The sequence below is a fragment of the Trichosporon asahii genome, assembly GCF_000293215.1.
Source record: "Trichosporon asahii var. asahii CBS 2479 unplaced genomic scaffold scaffold00018, whole genome shotgun sequence".
NCBI lineage: Eukaryota > Fungi > Basidiomycota > Tremellomycetes > Trichosporonales > Trichosporonaceae > Trichosporon > Trichosporon asahii.
This window is the reverse complement of record NW_014040906.1, coordinates 1071270-1087072: the sequence shown is the minus strand read 5'-3', so window position 1 is coordinate 1087072 and position 15803 is coordinate 1071270. Positions and strand designations below refer to the sequence as shown.

The 15803-nt window shown below is 58.4% G+C and overlaps 3 protein-coding genes across 3 annotated transcripts; 1 reads left to right on the top strand and 2 right to left on the bottom strand.

Moving 5' to 3' along the window:
• Window positions 1-331: 331 nt before the first annotated feature.
• A1Q1_08316 (uncharacterized protein) lies at window positions 332-1510 on the top strand (the record flags this gene model as incomplete). The annotated part of the gene is made up of 1 exon (XM_014326463.1): window positions 332-1510. One exon carries the CDS (start codon window positions 332-334, stop codon window positions 1508-1510), a length of 1179 nt encoding a protein of 392 aa, XP_014181938.1.
• Window positions 1511-10999: 9489 nt separating this feature from the next.
• A1Q1_08315 (phosphate carrier protein) lies at window positions 11000-12141 on the bottom strand (the record flags this gene model as incomplete). Its single annotated transcript, XM_014326462.1, has 2 exons — window positions 11000-11882; window positions 12062-12141. 2 exons carry the CDS (start codon window positions 12139-12141, stop codon window positions 11000-11002), a joined length of 963 nt encoding a protein of 320 aa, XP_014181937.1.
• A 713-nt stretch (window positions 12142-12854) lies between these two features.
• A1Q1_08314 (uncharacterized protein) lies at window positions 12855-14649 on the bottom strand (the record flags this gene model as incomplete). The annotated part of the gene is made up of 4 exons (XM_014326461.1): window positions 12855-13134; window positions 13427-14013; window positions 14058-14394; window positions 14438-14649. The coding sequence occupies 4 exons, from the start codon at window positions 14647-14649 to the stop codon at window positions 12855-12857; spliced, it is 1416 nt and encodes a 471-aa protein (XP_014181936.1).
• Window positions 14650-15803: the final 1154 nt, after the last annotated feature.

Genomic DNA, 15803 nt, shown 5'->3' with positions numbered 1-15803 from the left:
TATGGGCCTAGTGCGTTTGGAGTACGCCGAGCGGGCGTGCTGGGGCGGTCTGTCTGGGCAGCTGCAGGCCGAAATCAACGGGGAGAAGTGGATGGTGGATGTGGACATGGGCGAGGCGTTCGGGCAGGCGGAGAAGATCAAGCCCCCGCCGCCGCCCCCGGAGGACGACTAGGCGAGCCGCAGGCGAGGCGAAGCCGATTGAGGGGGGAGTGGGGGTTACGAGGACCGGTTCGGCCTCGAGGTCGAGCTTGCGACGCTGCAGGCATACACGCTCTGCCACATCTACGACGTCTGGTACGGCGACACGGAGACGCTGTTCACGGCGCAGTGCATGTGGCCCGTCGTCGTGGCCCACTCGCGCATGCAGGGTATCGGCGCTATCGGTGCGCAGACCCCGTCCGACCACCAGCACCACGGCAGCGATGCCTGGCAGAACTGGGCCAAGGATGAGGAGCGCCGCCGCGCAGCGTACTGCATCCTGTACCTCGACACGCAGATCGGTACCTTCTGGTCGCAGCACCCGTCCCGCCAGCTGTCGATTTTCGCACACAACATCAACCTCCCCGCGCCGCGTAGCCAGTGGGAGGCGATGAGCGCGACCGAATGGTTGCGCGCGCGCGAGGCGGACCCGAACTCGCGCCACGCCCGGCACCACTACTCGCTGACGCACGGCGAGTTCAACCACCACCAGGGTGCGCACCATCAGCCCGGAGACGGCGGCTACTCGCCTGCGATCCTGCAAGCCTTGTCTGTGGACAACACGCAGGGCGGGCAGCAGGCGTTCAAGGTCGACGTGGACAACTCGTTCAGCGTCATGCTTATCCTCGTCGGTCTCAGCGCCATCGCATGGGATTCGCGTACCCGTGGAGGCATGGGTATCAAGTTCCGCGACGGCACGAAGCACTGGCGCAACATCATCCTGAAGGCGGTTGTTGCGCTTCGGGCGAGCTATGAGATGGCGATCAACGGTCTCCCGCCATGCAACGAGACACGCGACATCCGCGACTGGATCGCCATCAGCATCATCCAGATTCTCTCCGACCTGCCCATGCTGCAGGTTGCCGCGGGCAGCTCGACAGTATGCGGCACGGCGATCGGCCCGAAGCAGTACGCGGACGCACGCCGCCGCCTCAAGCTCTGGGTTGCTACGGGTGACGCTTGGACGTGTCTGTGGCAGTCGGCGCGCTTCCTCCGAGAGACTCTCCATGCCGAGTGGGGACTGTACACGCCGTGGGCGGTCTTCCTCACGACGCTCGTGGTCTGGGGATGCGGCCAGGCGATCGCGCGCGAGGACGAAGAACTCCCCCCGCCGAGCGAGAACCCTGAACAGGGTGCGCGCGAAATGCTCGAGACGATCTTCAACTCGCCCAACCGCGTGAACAAGCTCGACCGCGGTGTGCTCGATCTCGTCGTCGTTGCTGCCTCGCGACTCGAGAACAACGGCTCCCAGCACACGATTGACAACGATTGTGCACAGCTCCTCTGGCGTCTCGCCAAGGTCACGCGATAGTCACCTTCCTCTCTAACCTTACCTCCTACCTCCATGCCTAGCTCCCTGCCCCTCCCTCTTGATCTCTCGATCCGGCACAGTAATAGAACTAGACCCCTCATCTCATCAGCATAACCTCAACCTCATCCTCATATCGATTGAGCACCGCGCTGCTCGCCCTAAGGCGGCCGCCGGTCTGTAGCCTAAACGTAGAAAACGCCATATGTAACTTGGTTTCGAGTAGTAACAACCTCACTGACGCAGTGCGCGCTCACCGCGGAAATCCGACCCGGCTAACGTTACGCAGTTGCGCAGGGCGCAAGGGCGTAGATCAGTGGAGGAAGGAATGTGCGTTTCGAAAGAGACGATCTGCGCCTGCTTCCGGGTGACAGGGCGCGAGCCTTCCAGCTCGGCCCATCTCTCCATCGTACAGTCCAGTCAGCTGCTTTGCCACCCTTCCCTCTGTCCTCGGCAAATAGTTCGACTTCGACACACTTGCCAGCGTGAGTGGAAGGGTGAGCTAGGCATAAGTTCTTCCAATACAGCTGACGCAGCAGTAGGCAGAGAGGTGAGCTTGGCTCGTCAGCATGCGTAGCTGACGCAACAGTCGACTGGGCGGTGAGCTGTCGGGCGGCCAAACCAGCTGATAGCAGACGCTCCCTCGCCGCCTTTATGGGGGCGTGAGCTTGCAACGTCGTCACTGAGCTGACAGCAGTTCCGAGTGAGCTACCGCGATCCGACAGAGCTGACCCCAGCGTTGGCCGAGGCTGATGGGTATTCGTTGTCCGACGAAGAACGACGATAGGGAGGCCATGTGAGCTACGATTTCGTCGTCGGAGCTGACATCAGACCAACCCAGCTCCCACCCGTCACCCGCCAGCACCACCCCGCAAGATGACAGAGGGGAAGAGTGTAAGCTGGTGGCGGCATCACGTAGACCTGACCGCAGTTTGGACCGCGGACATCAGAGGCCAGGGGTGAGCTCCCGAATGCCGTGCATTGAGCTGACCTCAGTCCGCCCAGCTTGGAGCAGTGAGCTACATTTTCGTCTGGTGTAGCTAATCGCAGCCCGTGGCGTGCTCGCATTGATGAGCAGTGGGTATGCAATATACAATACCAGGCAGTGGGCTTTGAAACTCTCGGTAGCTGATACCAGCCCGCTCACCGTACCTACGCCCAGGTATCTGGCAATGTTTTGAGTACAGCTAATGACAGGCGAGGCCCCACCCCTCTGCGATATGCGATGGAAGGAAGGCAGGGGAGGTAAGCTTGGCGCCGCTTATCCCTAGCTGATCGCAGCCGGGGCCGTGAGCTGTACCATATGTCGAAGTCGAGCTGACCCGCAGTCCCCTTCCTCGGCTGCGTGGAGCGTGAGCTACACGTACCTTCTGTGAGCTGACTCCAAGCGCGTGAGCAGGCCGTGAACAGGGCGCGACCGCAAGACCTCTACAAGTAAGATCACCAGCTGCGCTCCTGTTAGTAGCTGACTACAGCTGGCGGGGATGAAGCTTGGATTCGGTGAGCTCCCAGGCTTCTACACAAGCTGATTGCAGACGATATCGCTCGCCGCGCCTGTGGACTGTCCGGCTTTCTGAGGGTTGGCTTGTAAGCTGGGATCACCACGAGCAGCTGACGGCAGCCACCGACTCTGACGATGCAACGAAGGTCCGGCGCGAACGAACGTGAGCTTCGTTGAACCGAGCGAGCTAACTCCAGGCGGCGCTCTTACGACCATCGTGCCCATTCCCAACGGTGAGATCCTCGATGGGCAGGTGAGTCTGAGACGGCACTCGAATGCTGTTCGGGACGCAAAGAGCTAATGACAGTCTCGCGAGTGAGTCATGCGGCTGGAGGTCTAAAAGCTAGGTTTTGTAGGGACGAGCTTACGCCTAGATCTACCTGACAAGACACGGCAAGTCGAAGTGCGCTGCTGATCTGGATTCATGGCTGAAAGCAGCCTCGAGTCTTCGTCAGCTGAAGTTCACTATAGTGAGTTGCTGCACCTTCCTCCAACTTAACACAGGTATCGGCCTGCTCGGCTCTCGCGTCTATACCAGACACCAAGATCAGCAATTTCAACGGTGGCAGCAGCTTACGGCCAAAGCAACTTGCGCCCTATCTGCCACCTCTCACGCCCGCGTGGCAAAGCTCGCAACACTCATCGTCCGTACATCCCGCGCATTACTTGCCAGCCCGTCTATGTACCTTGATCCTTTGTGATATGCGATTGACGACTCAGAGCACATCTCAAGCGAGAACACAGAGCGAGAAGAACTCGAGGTGAGCTGCACGTTTCCCACGTTGGAGCTGACGACAGATGTGACTCGACATCCGTCTCCGTGGCAAAAACGGCACAGTGAGCTCACCCCTTGCTGCGATGAGCCGACTCCAGGAGAAGGTAAGCTAGAGTCTCGGGGTTCTAGCTGATGACAAGAGTCACGGTGGGCAGTACTTCGGTAGCAAAGTTGATGAGGGTCATTCTACCTCTCGTCGCTGCCAGTCCGGGCTGGCCACGGGGAACGGAAAGTGTGAGCTTCCCTCCCCGGAATATTAGCTGACCTCAGACTCTGACCTTAACACCCAGGAGACGCGCGGGAACATGCTCGTCCATGGGCTCGAGCCAGAGTTGAACGAGGTGAGCTGGGGGGGAATGTGAACGAGCTGACACCAGCTGGCTATTGCTCCGGTCTACGATGGCGCTGGCGAGGGTGAGCTACCGCACATCTGCGTCGAGCTGACGCCCAGTGCATCCCAGTCAAATCGAGCAGGAACTGTGAGCTGATGACAGTCGTGCTTGAGCTCACCTCAGGTCTCGCATCGGATGGCAATTTGCAGATGCAAGCTGCACAGTGAGCTTGCATTTCAGAAGGCTAGCTGACCGCCGTTCACATAATCGACAAGAGGCTGAGGCTTAAGCTTCGGGACAGCACGTCACAGCTGTTACGCAGCGCCTTCATCGAGGTAACATCAGAAGAATCTTGATAGTGAGCTTGAAATTTGTTTCCCCCTTCAGAAAGCTGACTCCAGCCTCTGAAACTCCAATTGAGCGGTACGCTGGCTTGTGTACAAGGAAAGCTGACCGCAGCGTCCCTCAGGAATTAGTGGTGCCTTCAAGTGAGCTTCCATTCAGACAGGTTGTAGCTGATCACAGAGCAAATGAATGTGGGTAAGGTCTTCAAGGAGTTTCGATCTGATACCAGAGACGACACCCTGGCACCTGGGCTGTGTGAGGTGAGCATGCTTACACGTGGGGTCAGCTGATCGCAGACCTGTCACGACGGCGCCAGCGGGCTGGTGAGCTATGGGCATGTCGCTCGACGGAATGCAGCCACGACTGCAGCCCTGTCGAGCCAGGGAGGACCTAAAACAGGTTCAGGGAGGGCTGTTCTACACCTGTGAGTAGCAGCCGACTTCAGATCTGGGCCGATCGGACTGACGGCGTGGCAAGTCATAGGTGACTCAGCTGCTCGTTCTCATCGTCAGCATCACGTCTCTGCTCCTCTCCTTCTTCGGTACCTTCACACGGCAGTCCTCTTCCACCACTTAGAGCATACCTCAGGCCTGAGCTAGGGGGTGAGCTGGTCCACGGCGAGCCGAGAGCTGGCGACAGATCACATTCGCCACCAACTGTGTCCCTCACTGGTGAGCTCCCCTCTTTCGTGCATCGCTAACTCCAGAAAGAGACTAGCTTCTTGGCGAACGAGAATGATGGTGGCCAGGGTGAGCTGTGGACCTTGGCCAGCTGACAACAGTCACTGTCCCCCTCGCCGCTGCCAGCTGAGCTGGGCGTGGAGGAGGAAGAATGTGAGCTTTGCCTATCCCGCCACTAGCTGATCTCAGACGTCTTCTCCAGCCCTGGAATCGACATGAAGCATCCCCTGCTCTCGTGCCAGAGAGGAGCGGGGAAGGGTGAGCTGAAAGACGCTCGCTTTCGAGCTAACACCAGGCCGCCGCTGCTCCGGTCCATGAGGGCGGTGGGGTAAGTGAGCTGCTCGCCGTTTTCAAGCTGATATGAGTGTGTGCCATATCGAGCTCGGTACGTGAGCTAGCTACGAGCAGGTCGAGCTCATTTCCAGGTCCTCAGTTGGCTAGAGCAACACCAGATTCGCGGGTTGGACGGAGCTGGGCTTATCCTCGGGAAAAGCTGAGGCAGTCCACACAGTTAACGGTAGGCTGAGACGTAAGCTCTCGTCGGCGCATAGCTACTCGCAGCGCCTCGAAGGGCCAGGGTCAGAAGAGCTGCGACCGTGAGCTGGAATACTCCTCACGCAAAGCTGACTTCAGCATCTAATCCGAGATTGCGGGCGGTTTGCTGGTCAGCGTCCTACGACAGCTGACCGTAGAGTGCCACTGGGAATAAAGTTAGCTTTGGCATAGACGCTTCGAAGCTGATGTGTAACAGAGCAGGCGACAGTTGGTGAGATGACCAAGGAGTTGTCATCTGACACTGGACACAGACTCTTCGGCACGCGGTTCGGATCGAGGTGAGCAAGCTATGTAACACCTGTGAACTGATAGCTGATCGCAGAGCCATGGCGGTGACTGGGGACTTAGTGAGTTAGCGCTACGTCTATTAACTGACTCCAGCTATGACAAGCTAGGGAGCACATCGGACCTGGGTGAGCTTCCTCTACATGTGTACCGAGGCTGATTCCTGCGCAGTGAAGCATACTACTTCGCCAGTACCGCCGGTGCATGTATCTTGTCCGATGAGCAATTGTCCTCTCGCGCAGATGCAGGGGCCGAGGAAGGCTCGGTTTGGAAGTGGCACTCTGCCACGCCTCTCATCGTCGGAACGAAACGGAGAGGCGGCTCATCCCACTCCAGCCTCCCCTGCTTACCGGCTCAGCAATTCGACGGGCTGTCCTCGGCTGCCTCACGGTTGCTACCGAGGCCTCCCACGTAAGCTAGGTTGGTGGAAATGGCGAGCTGACGCAACAGTAGACTGGAATGTGATCTACCAGCAGCCCTTTTCCTTCGCCTTCGCCGCTCACCCGCTCGCATGTAAGCTCCAGCATCACTCGAAAGCTGACGACAGTCCCTAGTGAGGTTGGCAGAGCATGTGGAAACTGACTTCAGCCTCAGTCTTTTGCGGCTCGATGTTCGCTACTCGTCGGTTAGGGGAACGGTAGGCTGCTGTCGAGGTATTTTCAGCTAACATCAGGGTTATCTCGCTGCGTCCTCAAAACAGATAGGGTCAATGGATTCTGACTAGCACCGGCGACTAGCTGCCCTCAGTGTCCCAGAGCGCCGGAGAAATGAATGAGGTAAGAACTGCCACGCACAGTTCGACTGGCCACTGTCAGTCTGAAGAACCGTGGGCTGAAATGGCGTCGGGCCCCCAGCTAACCCCAAAAGAGACGCTTCTGCATCGAAGCGGCGGCGAGAACATCACACTGGGATCAAGCTGTCGATACCCAGCATAACTCAGGACACTTCGTCCGCCCCAGCAAGACCAGGAGTAAGGGATCAGTCTCACCATTAGGCTGTTGGTCGGAGGTCCGGCTGCTTCTTCATTCTCTTAGTGAGGACGAAACTTAGGCATCGAGCGGAAAAAGATCTGTGGGTAGGGCCGAGAGCTGGCTGTAGCCCCGGGCAAGCTGTTTCGCGACGTACTGTATGTTGAGCTGACCTGCAGTCCGAGTTCCCACCGCGTGCATTGTAAGCTGAGGGGTTGCTGGCCGAGCTGAATTCAGGCGGTCGATCGACCTCGCCTAAGCCATGCCCGCCGACTCAACGCAGTATGCTTACGTTTCCATTTAGAAGCTGACCCAAGGCCGGGGAGGGAGTGGCGCTGGCTGGGCTTGGTAAGCTTCCCGTGTCTCAACAATCCAGCTGACACCAGGAGGCGCACAGTGTTGTGCGTTCGTCACCTGGCCACTTGAACTACAACAGTCAGCCGAAGCGCTGTGTGAAACGGACTGCAACTCCCCGCCTGTGCGGCTCGATGTTCCTAAGAATGGATGTGAGCTTTACTCGTGATCGATCCAGCTAACATCAGGCGTTGGGCATGTCTGACCACATCGTCACTCACCCTGGCTCCGAAGATTAGGCTGTCTTCCGCTTTTCACCGACTGATGGCAGTCTCACAAGAGTCTTGCAGGTGAAGCGCGGTGTCACAATGCATCAGCCCCAGCTCACTACAGAGTTGATTGTACTCGGGAATGGTGGTTGCAAGTGGGCTTTCCACTACCTCTCCAGCTCACGGCAACCACGTATCTTTTTGGCCCAGAGTCAGCTATGATTAGCTTAAGTTGCGCTGTCGAGCTGACTTTTTTTTTTTGTTGCCTCAACCTCGTCGCCCGAGGGCCGAAGCTATGCTGTAACTTGGACTGGTGGCTCTGAGACCGGACGCATTACGCAATCAGATTCGATTCTGTTCATAGACCCATGCAATGATTAGCCAGCTTATCGATGAGATACCATCCGTTGGGTAGTCGCGGTCAATAGAGAGCCTCGGACCCCCGTATGTCAGAGTGCAGCATCTCGATGCCACTGTGTGACCCTGTGGCGGCCGAAATGTACGGTGACATCAAGCACGCTGCAGCGTCGGGCACCACACCATCCCGCATCTCGCACTGGGCTATGCTTCCACCAGAAACGCAGTATTACGCAGTATTCTGGTCTACGGAAGCAGGGAGGAATGGTGTGCATGTCGTGCCTTCGATCTGTGACCGGGGGCGTAATGATCCACGGTGTGATCAGACCAGCCGCGTGGCACGTCTGAGACAGAGGGTGACTCAACTCTCCCTTTCACCCAACCACCCACTCACCCTTCTTCCTCGCCGTCTTCTCTTCATTCACCAACTTACATCTCGCCAAAGTCCATGCGTTAGCAGGCATGCCAGTAGCCAGAGACAGCCTGGGGGTGAGTTGTGCTGCGGTACCCCGGGGGCCGAACTGTCTGCACGCCTTCTTCGCCACCCGTCCCAGCGGTGAACAAGTGGTGAGCTGGCGTGCGCTACGGCGAAATAGCTGATTTCAGACTGAAGCAGGTCTTCTCACTCCGTGTACCGGCAGAAGACCCCGGTGTGCGTTCAGCCTCTTCTGGTAGTGACGATCGTGACATGACAGAGTCAGGGTGAGCTACCACGGCCGCTGTGTTGCAGCTGACCCCAGTTCTCTCCTCACCCAGCATTGAATCGTGTCTCGGGGAAGGGAAAGCAGACTTGGGAAAGAATCAGATGGGGGTGAGCTGATGGGCAGGACTTGTTGAGCTGACATCAGTCTGGGCAGAACTTCAACTTGTGGCGACGGACGAGTGAGCTAGAAGGACGGTCAGATGGATCTGGCCTCAGATCAACCGCGAAGCATTCCAGAATACCTGCAACCAGTGAGATGTGAGATGCTTGAACCCGGGCGAACCTGATATCAGTCAACTCGTGTGAGCTGCTCGTTGTCTGGCTCAGCTCACGGCAGACAAAGCCATATCAAGCCCGACCCTGTGGACATTCGTTGGAACAAAGGTGAGCTCTAGCTTTAGCTTTCATCGTCTCAGAGCCAACGGCAGCCGCGCACGGGAGACTTCGAGCGACGGCTTGTTCATATCGTGAGCGAGGTAAACTGTTAGTCGTCATCCGCTCCCAACCATCAGAAACCCTGGTGGCACACGGGTGAGGTCATAAGGCAAGCTGGGGGCCGTTGCCCAGAGCTGATAGCAGGACCGGCCTTCGGTTCGGACAGCCCGTCAATGTGCTCCATGCATAAACGAGTCGAGTTTAGCTCGAAGCCAATTAAGGAGAGCAGAGCGCAGATTAGGATTGGGCAGGGTGCGCGCCAGAACATCCTCTCCGAATCCGTGAGCCGCGAGAAGCAGTTGCCGTATTTGCATGTTCCTCGGAGTACAGCAGGCGACGATTGCTAGGGTAGACGCGCCGGGCTGGACGTGAGCTAAGAATAAGTTCCATGTGATGAAAGCTAACCGCAGGCAACACTCCTGGGGCCCGAAGTTGACAATCATAGAGTGATCTTTGGGCTGCTGCCCCAGGCCGAGCGCGAACCCGGCAAACCTGAGTCGCTGGCCATCCGGGGTAGAAAGTTCGGCTCGTTCCTCCCAGCTTCCACGCCACATTTTGAGAATATCGTCGACAAGTTGGCGCGGACGTTGTCTTCACTGAATGCGGGGGATAAGAGAGGGTAAGCTGATTACCCTCCCAGTTAGCTGATAACAGGCCGGGGCAAGTCTGATGCATTTAACTCCAGGCGGGTAAGTTCAGAGAATTGCTTGGATGTCGGAACTGATCACAGCCCGTATCCCTGGTGAGAGGGGGAGCCGATGGAGAGCTGATGGAGACTGGCCCCGAGCTTCACAGCACATATTGCCGGCGCCTAAGTTGATGAGACGTTATCGTAGGCTTGGGATGAGCTAGAGGCTCGCGTACAGGTAAGCTGGCGGAAAGGATTGCCGTGAGCTTATCGCAGAGCCCTGTGTCTGTGAGTCCGTCAACACGGCGCCCGTGGCATGCCGTTGAGAGTTCACAGCCGGCGGCGGAGGTGTCTGAGGTCCGGATGAGTTTGAATGGAGCAGACAGGAGGTGAGTTGGTGTCAAGTGAGGACAGGTCACGCTCGCATAAACCCCGGAGCTTTGGTTAGACACCCGGTCAAGACCCCAATGTCCAAGGTACTGGGACGCCGCGTCGGAGCGGAGTTGCGGCGTCGACACGGCCCGCCGAATGGCGGCGACCATGTATGAGGACGCCGGGCGTCCATTGTGCCGTCCGCCTGGGACCCGCTTTATGTCCCCGTACGTCTAGGCGGCCTTCTGCAGGTTCCTACGGCGACATCAAGCGCGTCCCACTCCTACGCGGTCCCACTCGTCCACAGATACGGGACGCGTTTCGTGTCGCAAGTCCTGCAATGCGGCGATGAATTAGAATCTGTCGAATAAGTTAGGCCGCTCCACGCGAGATTACCCCAACTCTTGTAGCGTGAACAGTGACGAACGTGCCTTCTTTCCCACCGCAGATTGCCGCCTAAGCCGCCTGTCAGCCTGACGCCTCCACCGGGCAGAGGGGCGGATCAGCGGCCCACGGCTTCCGAGGCATTTTACCGAACCGCTCCTATCGGGGATCGTCACACGGTGTCACTTGCCAGCTCTCAGTAGACATTTGTCGCATGCACAGCTGATCACGAGCATGAGCACGAGCATAGGGGCAGGTGATGCAGAACTGATAGTGCACGCTGCATACTGGCGACGACGTCGCCCCCGAGCTCGGCAGTGGCTTGCGTCATACATCCCGATGCGGCCGTGGCGGGCTTGGCACTAGCGGATTCCGCGGCGTCCACTTTTTGATTTTCTGTTCGAGCGCGTTTCCTCCAACTGCACGGGTTCTGCATCAGTTTTCTCCGTAGTGTCCAGTGCAGCTGCATCTCTGGTGGCTAACAAATGCGTACGTGGTCGTGCATATCCCAAAGACAAGAATGATACTAAGCTAGGGCCTGTTTTTGGGTGTGGTCGGGTGGGGGAGGACCGGAACCGACAAAAAATCGGCGCGGAGGAGTCGTCTATCTTACTTGGGGACAGCGGCGATCTCGACACCGCCGGTAGCGTTGAGCATACGCTTAATGTCTCCATAAATGAGGAACTGGCCCGCAGTGAGCGTACCAATCATAACGAGACGGGCGCCCATGCCGGTGAAGAGACCCTTGACACCGAGCTGCTTGGACATCTCGATGAGACGCGAGGTGGTGGACTGGCCGGGGGCACCCTTGGTCTTGTTGATCTTGGAGAGGAGGGTGTCGGCGGGCTGCGAGATGACGGCAGCGGCCATACCGGCGATGAGACCGGCGCCGAGGTTGAGGCCGGTCTGCTCACCCTGGGTAAGCGAGGCCTTGGTGCGGCCGAGGCCCTGGAGGATCTTCTCGGAGGCAACCTCGAAGACGGCGAACTTGGCCATGGTGTAGGGGACCTGCTTGAACAGGATGGGGCCGAAACCGGCGTAGAAGCCGCCAATACCCTCCTCACGGGCGATGCGGAGGAAGCCAGAGGCGAGGCCGTTGGCGAACGAGGGCTGCGAGACGAGACGGATACGGGTGGCCTCGAGGGGGCAGAGGGCAATGTCGGCGAAGAACTCGGCGATACCAGAGGCACCGAGGTAGACGGCCTGGCGGTGCTCAGAGGCCTTCTTGACACCGAGGTAGTCGATGGCCTGCTTCTTCCAGAACTCGTATCCACCGAACTTGAGGGCACCCTGGACGGCGTAACCGGCGACGGTGGGGCCGAGACCGGTGAGGAGGGCACCGGCACCCTCGTTCTTGACGATCTGGCGGAAGGCGTTGATCATACCCTTGTTGTAGACCTCGGGCTCAAGCTGGATACGGGTCTTGACGACATCGACGGGGGTAAGGGCACCGTGGGTAATGGCACAGCCGAGGGCACCGGCAAGGGCGAAACTGAGAGGCTGTCAGACACCTGCATGCTTGCTTTGGTTTCCTTGCTCTATGCAGCTCATGTCCTTCAGGTCGAGAACGTAGACTCCGAGACGGAGTGGGTTGTTTGTGCGTTTTTGCACACACATCTCTCTTCCGTCTGTCGGACATGATTGCTGAGCAAAGAAAACTTGACGACTTACCGGGCGTAGAGGTCAGCGCCGGTGGGGGCCTTCTTCTCCGAGACGGAGGCGGCGTAGAAGCCCTTAACCTGGGAAACCATAGCGGTCGACATTGTTTTTGATTTTACAAGAGGAGTGGGGAGGGAGGAGGAGAGGAGGGTGGGATGAGGAGAAGTAACAAGAGGGGAGGTGACGATGATATCGGCTGCCGAACCACAGGCTGAGGGGGGGGCGTGGAACGGGGCGGGCTGTCCATCTTTTTTACCCCCGTTGGATTTTGGCGGGCACCGGCAGCGCAGGTGGGAGCGCCCAGCCCCGCCAGTGTGTGATTTCCTCCCACCATACCCAGCAACTTACGCCGGCACTCCCAGGCGCGGTAGAGCGCGGTCGACCCTGAGTCCTTATCCGTCCGTGGCCTTGACCCTAATAACTCCGAAAACCCCGCCCAGCAGGCAGAAGCATACACGCTACCACCACATGCTATGGTGCAATGCATACTGCCTGATTGCACCAGTCTGGTGTCACTCCGTAGCCAAGCCCGCAATGCAGCGCTACCCCGCAGCTCTGACCGCCGTCATGCTGGTTAGTGGCCGCTTGTTGCAGGTTAGTCATTGAAGCACACTTGGTGTGACAGAAGGTGAGGCGTAATGTGATCTGCGCTGAGGCTCATGACGTGGGCCGGAACTTCCTCGCGAAGAACCTGTCGGCTTCCCAGCCCGCCAGCAACAGATGTCAGCTGCTCTCGTCTGTGACGCTCGAGTACCTGGCGGGTCATCGTCCTGCAGAAGTAGCCGAAGCTCGTGATGCCCCGCAATCACCATTCCGCATCGTCATAGCCGGTCCTCGCACCTGGAGTACCTGCACCAGCGCTCAGCTCCAAGACGATCTCTGCTCCTTCTGTCACACCAGCTTCAAGCGGACGATAGCGGCTTCCGAGCGGACCCCATAGCATTCCTCGACCCGTGCTAGCCAACTTCGCCGGTGACCCGGGAGTTCGGCAGGTCGGTGTTTTCGCCATGCTCCGCGGCCATCCCGGGTCGCGTATCCGCTGACCGCCGACTGGAACCTTATCCATGCCTGCAAACGGCCGCGCACTAAGGCTTCATCAGCCACTCACGTGCCCTCTCATTTCTCTTATCAGTGCTTTCTTGGGCCGCAAGGCTCGAGAAACATGAGACACCCTGATCGCCAGATTGCACCGATCGGAAACGCCAAACACCCCGCCGCTCGCTCTTCACCGTTCACCGTTCACCCGAATATGCATACGGATAGCGCTGATGCAGGAATCCCAATAACCTATGTGATGATGTGTCTTTGTGGTGCGACGTCGTCGCCATCTTCGTCTTCTTGCAGATCTCTCAGATCTTCGGGCTGCGCAGGCATTACCTGCCGCCGCCCATACCGCCACCCATACCGCCGCGCTTCTGGATTTTGCGGATCTCGCGCTTCCTCTCCTTCTCCTCGAGCTTCTTCAGCTCCTTCTCGCTGAGGCCGGCACGGGCAGCCTTCTTCTTCGCGAGGCGCTTGTCCTCGGCGCTCTCAACCTCGCCGTCCTCCTCCTGCTCCTTGCGGTACTGCTTGGCAAGAGCGTTGTCGACCTCGAGACGGGTCTTGATGAGCTTGCGAGTGATCTCAGGCTTGATCGGGTTCTTGGCGAGGAAGTCAGCAACGTTGAGGGCGACCTGGTTCCAGGCGTTGACGACGGCCTCCTCGGTGCCGTTGGAGGGGGTGTGGAGCGCAACCCAGATCTGTCGAGCACGGCTCTGAGCAGACAGAGGGCCCTTGGTAGGCTTGCGGTCCGAGACGTCGGAGATGATAAAGAACTTGAGCATGTCCATCGAGTCGGCGTCAGCGAGCAGGTTCGAGAGACCGATGTTAGGGGTCTTGAGGAGCGCCTCGGTGATCTCGGAGTGCTCAGTGAAAAGAGTGTGGGTAGCGGGGATGAGAGGAGTGTCCTGGATACGGGCGAACGACTGGGATGTTAGTGCATGTCAAGTTGACGACGGTCAAGTCTCACAAGGTCCCAGCGCTTCTCGCGGACAGCGGCCATGCCGTTCTTGCTAAGAATGCCCCAGACGCCGGCGCCCTCTCCCTGAAGGCCGTTGGTTCCGCGGCCCAGAGTGTACTGGAAGGTGAGACCGGGCTGCTCAGCCTTGGTGGGCTCAATGAAGCTGTAGATGTTCTCCCAGAGAAGCATGATGACGTCGTGGAGAGTCGAAAGCTTGAGCGACGCGTGGAACGCGAGAACGTTGCGACGGCCGGTAGCGTAGACCAAGTGCAGCGCCGAAGACGAGCTCTCCATCGGCCTGACTGCCTTGAACTGCGTAGCAGCGAATGCCTCAATGGGGGCCATACTGTCGTCAGCTCGACTGAGGAAGCGGAGCAGTGTGTACTCACATCTTCTTGGCCTTGCCCATGTTGATGGCCTTGCCGATGAAGTGCAAGAGAAGGTAGGTGCCGAGAATGGCGAACATCATACCCTCGAACTGGAACGTCGCCGGGCGGAAGACAAACATCTTCCACCTGAACTCGTAGCCGTCGTACTCGCGGGGAGCGTTGACGGGGGGAGGCGGCGAGATCTTGCTGATGGCCTGGAGGATGGCGGACATGGTGGGCAATCAAGAGAATTGATCCGGAAACAAGCAAACGGGGAGCCAAACAAGAAACGGGCTAGTGGAGCACGCAGCCAAGAAGTCTAGAAGCGACAGTCGGAAGCGTGGATCGACAGGCCGAAGGATCGATGCAGCGATGAAGGAAGCTGTGGAAAAGGAGGTCGAACGACAGCTGGGGTGCTGTGTCATGGTGGCCGGTGGTCTCAGCACGCCGTAGCGCCAGCGGCTTCAAATCCGGCCAGCCAACCATAATCGGCCAACCACATACCGCAATCAAGTACCGCAGCCTGACGTCCACTCAACGAGGAATCTCCAGTGCACACCACCACCATTTGCTCTGTGGATGCGATCACATGTTGAGTTCTTGTCGACGATGGTGTTAGAGGTTGCTTCTTCAGCAGACGGTGCGAGAGCGAATGGGGGGAAAAGGGTGGTCTGATCATCGATGAGTGTGAGAACGTCTCTTTGCAACTTCTTTTCGCCTCCTGCAGCCATCGGCGCCCGCGCTATCAATCTGGAATGATCTGCGCATGGTGACTCACGAGATTTTACTCATAACAGCCCCAGAACAACATAGATATCGTTGTTTCCCGAGATAAGTTGTGTGCTGTTGCTCTTGGAAAGAGGCGGAGCGAAATCCGGGGCCACACGTTCCCGGGAAACGGAGCTTGACGCAGAGCAAGCGGGGCCCGAATTCAGCGGAGCAGACCGAGAGCTGTGCTTCACAGTCAAACGCGATGACATGCAACGCCCACAATCACTCCCGCAATCGAGATATGTGGGCTCTATATTCGTGAGGGTGACTGTTGTGGGAACCGAGCTAGAGGTGGAGACCGCCAGCGGTCAACTTGGCAGCGAACGATCCTGGCGAGGATTGTCAAGCAATCACACTGGCGGCGGTCACCGACAGGAACCGGCAGGCACGGCAGCGTAACAAGAGCATTTCCAAGAACTCTTGTCAAGTGATCCCCCCATCCTGCACCTTGTTCTGGGCCGCGATCCTGGGTGCCCCTCGCTTGCGCTGCGGGCAAAATGTCGCGATAGACGAGTCTGTATCTCTGCATAGTGGAGGCCGGACGTCGATGAGGCTTCCCCGAGCCCTGACGGTAAAACCAACGAATCACACGCGTGGGCACGCGACCTGCACTGCG